Raw genomic sequence first — 5465 nt, 5'->3', positions numbered from 1 at the left:
AAACAGGGCTGAGGAAAGGAACGCTTCACACAGATGGAGGAAAGCCAGAAAATCCAGGCGACAACACAAGAGACTTGTAGATTAAGAGTCAGATCAGAAGATGAATCAGGGATTCACGGGAAAAAGACATGTAATAACCCCGGCGCCCTGCAGCCAGACATTTTATTACGCTCTTACATTTCGTGCTCAGCCGGGCAGGTGACTTCTGTCCCATATAAAGAATACACGACAATAAAGTGTCATACAGCGCCATCTGGTGGTGCAAAGTCCTCACCACATATCAGTAGGTAATACTGACAGTACTGAAGCTCCTGCAAAATGAGCTCAGTCATGGGAATGTGTTAGTATCCAAGTAAGTCATATTAGCTCTGTACAGGGGGATTCAGTGTGATATAGGGCACTGGTAGTGAAGGATTATAGGATGTCCGAGACAGGGGTCAGTCTGTAGAGTCCTCGGTATTCTTGAACATTAGGATGGAGTTGTAAATTTTCACAGCTGGCCCCAGTTTTATGCACAAGATCTTTACAATGTCCGTCTGTGTTAGGAGCAGGAGAGCTTGTCCGTCTATCATCTGTCGGGAGAGAATTGGGAGGAATTAGTATGTGATGAGTAGAATAGTAAAGGAGTAGGCGGGAGATTCGTTCTTCAGCCGGGGCCCCCCGTAGCCTAAACTACAGTGTTTTACATTACCAGCAAAATAAGTGGGATTCCAACGAACCCCATCCACTTATTGCAGAAAAATACCCGCACCGTTGCGTTTTTGTAAATCGCAGCATATCAATTATACCTACAGAAACGCTGGCGGTTTCCATATAGGTATATTTGAAGCAGAAAGTCCACAGAGGAATATTCACTTAAAAAAATCAGAGGAGACATGAACAGGCGATATCTGACATTACAATATGACAAAGAATTAACATATCACACAATGGAAGTGAGGACCCTGCTCGTGAGAGCTTGCAATCTATGAAAACCCCTTTAGGCTAAAACCCCACTTTGCAGAAACTCAGAATTTTTTGTTGCAGATTTTGCTGTCGTTTTTTGAGCCAAAGTCAGGAGTGGCATGCCGAGGAATGGACAATATAAAGTAAGATCTGAGACGTCTCTCTTCTTCTAAATCCACTCATAGGCAGCCAAATCTGCAACAAAGAACACTGCGTTTCCGCAACATGGGGCCTCAGCCTTAAGATTCCCATGTGCCTACCTCTCTCATTCCCAGCTTCTTCACCCCTATACCCATGCCTAGCTTGGCTTGGCCAAGCGTTCATGTGGTTTGGAGAGAAAGGCATTGATAGATACTAGAAGTCCCAGACATTTCAAGCTCCCATTTGAAGCAATGGTAGAAATGTTAATTGACCCCTCTCTGGGACTTCTAGTGTTAAGGCCAGATATTTCCTTGACCCCTGTACACTGTAGTAGTTACTTCAAAGGAAGCATATACAGAATGCTTTTACTGCCATCTGCTGGAATGACTTGGTACTCAAATCACATCAACTTGTATCTACAATAGAGCCACATAATGAAAAATGAAACAGTTCTTCCTACAGAAATGACATGTGTAATGAATGATAGCCGCTTGTATGTGTATTGTACACACACTGTCCGTGACCAGCCTCTTTTCCCCGGTACGTCTAACCTCTCCCGGAGATATATACCACATACATCGGATTGCTAGAATGCAAAATTTGCAGATCCTTGAAGGCTGTGACAAATCTAATGAAGACGTCTACTGATCATGTCTCTGTAAGTCTGCCCTATATTATGTGTTCAGAATAAATAAATGCCGGCATGGCAAGCAGTAAAACGACCGCGCAGCTACCTCGCCGATAGATGTGGTGTAATATCCAGTGTACAATAAAAAGAGTGACAAGTGAGCTGATGCATTTACATGGCCCGCTGGATGCTTTGTCATGGCCTCTCCTACATAATATCCTCCCATCTGTGCTGTAAGCTTCAGTACGGCCGATTCTCTTTTATAATGGACACCTTTTATGTGACCTTCCCTGCTCACCAGCTGCCCTGCTGTCACCCAGCGATGACACAGATAATACAGAAGGCACAGTAGCCTGATGGTGTCCTGCATGCCTCATCTCAGCGACACCCCTGTAGTTATGTCATCATCAAGCCTTATGTTATATAAAAGCTATATATGATTACCAAATGATCATATAAGGACCCTAGTAATCATACATAGCAGGACCTAAGACTTCTCACCTCCTCCTTGAAGAGTCGGGCTTGGTCCTCACATCCGGTCAGCGTCTGCACAAAGTTGAACACCTAGAAATAACCAGAAGTTATAGTTAGAGATCCCAAACTAACACTATGTTTCACCATGTATAGAGTAGTTTATGGTTTGCATCTTAGCCTTTGCTCAGCACAGACATAATAGGCACAGCAGGGTCTGTAGGGTATAAGCAGGGTCTGTAGGATATGAGCAGGGTCTGTAGGATATGAGCAGGGTCTGTAGGGTATAAGCAGGGTCTGTAGGATATAAGCAGGGTCTGTAGGGTATAAGCAGGGTCTGTAGGATATGAGCAGGGTCTGTAGGATATGAGCAGGGTCTGTAGGATATGAGCAGGGTCTGTAGGATATGAGCAGGGTCTGTAGGATATGAGCAGGGTCTGTAGGATATGAGCAGGGTCTGTAGGATATGAGCAGTGTCTGTAGGATATGAGCAGGGTCTGTAGGATATAAACAGGGTCTATAGGGTATGAGCAGTGTCTGTAGGATATGAGCAGGGTCTGTAGGATATGAGCAGGGTCTGTAGGATATGAGCAGGGTCTGTAGGATATGAGCAGTGTCTGTAGGATATGAGCAGGGTCTGTAGGATATAAACAGGGTCTATAGGGTATGAGCAGTGTCTGTAGGATATGAGCAGGGTCTGTAGGATATGAGCAGGGTCTGTAGGATATAAACAGGGTCTATAGGGTATGAGCAGGGTCTGTAGGATATGAGCAGGGTCTGTAGGATATGAGCAGTGTCTGTAGGATATGAGCAGGGTCTGTAGGATATGAGCAGGGTCTGTAGGATATGAGCAGGGTCTGTAGGATATAAGCAGGGTCTGTAGGATATGAGCAGTGTCTGTAGGATATGAGCAGGGTCTGTAGGGTATGAGCAGGGTCTGTAGGATATGAGCAGGGTCTGTAGGATATAAGCAGGGTCTGTAGGGTATGAGCAGGGTCTGTAGGATATGAGCAGGGTCTGTAGGATATGAGCAGGGTCTGTAGGGTATGAGCAGGGTCTGTAGGATATGAGCAGGGTCTGTAGGATATGAGCAGGGTCTGTAGGATATAAACAGGGTCTATAGGGTATGAGCAGGGTCTGTAGGATATGAGCAGGGTCTGTAGGATATGAGCAGTGTCTGTAGGATATGAGCAGGGTCTGTAGGATATGAGCAGGGTCTGTAGGATATGAGCAGGGTCTGTAGGATATAAGCAGAATCTGTAGGGTATAAGCAGGGTCTGTAGGATATGAACAGGGTCTTTAGGGTATAAGCAGGGTCTGTAGGGTATAAGCAGGGTCTGTAGGATATGAGCAGGGTCTGTAGGATATAAGCAGGGTCTGTAGGATATAAACAGGGTCTGTAGGATATAAGCATCGTCTGTAGGATATGAGCAGGGTCTGTAGGATATAAGCAGGGTCTGTAGGATATAAGCAGGGTCTGTAGGATATAAACAGGGTCTGTAGGGTATAAGCAGGGTCTGTAGGATATAAGCAGGGTCTGTAGGTTATAAGCAGGGTCTGTAGGGTATAAGCAGGGTCTGTAGGGTATAAGCAGGGTCTGTAGGATATGAGCAGGGTCTGTAGGATATAAGCAGGGTCTGTAGGATATAAACAGGGTCTGTAGGATATAAACAGGGTCTGTAGGGTATAAGCAGGGTCTGTAGGATATAAGCAGGGTCTGTAGGTTATAAGCAGGGTCTTTAGGGTATAAGCAGGGTCTGTAGGGTATAAGCAGGGTCTGTAGGATATGAGCAGGGTCTGTAGGGTATAAGCAGGGTCTGTAGGATATGAGCAGGGTCTGTAGGATATGAGCAGGGTCTGTAGAATATAAGCAGGGTCTGTAGGATATAAGCAGGGTCTGTAGGATATAAACAGGGTCTGTAGGATATAAACAGGGTCTGTAGGATATAAGCATCGTCTGTAGGATATGAGCAGGGTCTGTAGGATATAAGCAGGGTCTGTAGGATATAAGCAGGGTCTGTAGGATATAAACAGGGTCTGTAGGGTATAATCAGGGTCTGTAGGGTATAAGCAGCGTCTGTAGGATATAAGCAGGGTCTGTAGGATATAAGCATGGTCTGTAGGGTATAAGCAGGTTCTGTAGGATATGAACAGGGTCTGTAGGGTATAAGCAGGGTCTGTAGGGTATAAGCAGGGTCTGTAGGATATAAACAGGGTCTGTAGGATATAAGCAGGGTCTGTAGGGTATAAGCAGGGTCTGTAGGGTATAAGCAGGGTCTGTAGGGTATAAGCAGGGTCTGTAGGGTATAAGCAGGGTCTGTAGGGTATAAGCAGGGTCTGTAGGGTATAAGCAGGGTCTGTAGGATATAAGCAGGGTCTGTAGGATATGAGCAGGGTCTGTAGGATATGAGCAGGGTCTGTAGGATACGAGCATGGTCTGTAGGATATGAGCAGTGTCTGCAGGATATGAGCAGGGTCTGTAGGGTATAAGCAGGGTCTGTAGGATATGAGCAGGGTCTGTAGGATATGAGCAGGGTCTGTAGGATATGAGCAGGGTCTGTAGGATACGAGCATGGTCTGTAGGATATGAGCAGTGTCTGCAGGATATGAGCAGGGTCTGTAGGGTATGAGCAGGGTCTGTAGGGTATGAGCAGGGTCTGTAAGATACCTCTTCTGTGCTCCACTTTGATACAGTGTTAGCACTGATACCCGCTACACCAGGCAATAGACGGCAGTGCTGTTCCCAGCAGTGAGCCAGGGCTCGATCCGGATGGGCAGACATGGCTGACATGAACAGCGACTGGTGAACAGGGTCTGAGGATAGAGAAATAATACCATAAAGCTGTTAAAGGATTAGTCCAGAGGGGTATTTTATATTGGAAAAGGGGCATAATGGGTTATAAAAAGAAACACAGATCACCCGCTGCTGCTATTCCACCACTTTCCAGGTCCCCAATGGTCTCTACTTTCTGGTCCTCAACACACAGGAAATGCTGCTCCGCCAATCACTGGATGAGGCAGATTACCAATGCATACCTCCCAACCGTCCCGATTTCCGCGGGACAGTCACGATTTGGGTGACATGTCCCGCGGTCCCGGTTGGAGGGAGGTATGTCCCGATTTCAACTCAGATCTGCGTCCAGAGGACGCAGATCTGAGTTGAACACATATGCGGCTGAAGCAAGGAGCTGACACAGGTCAGCTCCTCGCTTCGCCGCTGCCCGCCTCTCTCCCTGACACATGCGGCTGAAGCTACTCGCGTGCTCGCTTCGCCGCTGTG

At 46.6% G+C, this 5465-nt stretch overlaps 1 protein-coding gene across 6 annotated transcripts in view; it reads right to left on the bottom strand.

Moving 5' to 3' along the window:
* Nucleotides 1–56: 56 nt before the first annotated feature.
* L3MBTL1 (L3MBTL histone methyl-lysine binding protein 1) overlaps nucleotides 57–5465 on the bottom strand; it is a 30793-nt gene continuing 25384 nt past the window's right edge. For 4 of the 6 annotated variants that reach the window (XM_075277543.1, XM_075277542.1, XM_075277545.1 and 1 more), the window contains 3 exons: nucleotides 4854–4999; nucleotides 2216–2278; nucleotides 57–572 (listed from right to left, as the gene is read on the bottom strand). In XM_075277543.1, the coding sequence (XP_075133644.1) occupies nucleotides 438–572; nucleotides 2216–2278; nucleotides 4854–4999 (344 nt within the window). In that variant the 3' untranslated portion in view covers nucleotides 57–437. The remainder of the gene's footprint in view (nucleotides 573–2215; nucleotides 2279–4853; nucleotides 5000–5465) is intronic. The other 2 variants (XM_075277546.1, XM_075277547.1) reach the window with 2 other exon arrangements.

This window comes from Leptodactylus fuscus, chromosome 6 (assembly GCF_031893055.1).
Source record: "Leptodactylus fuscus isolate aLepFus1 chromosome 6, aLepFus1.hap2, whole genome shotgun sequence".
NCBI classification, from domain to species: Eukaryota; Metazoa; Chordata; class Amphibia; order Anura; family Leptodactylidae; genus Leptodactylus; species Leptodactylus fuscus.
Note: the sequence above shows the minus strand (reverse complement) of the source record. Positions and strands in the feature narration are given on the sequence as shown.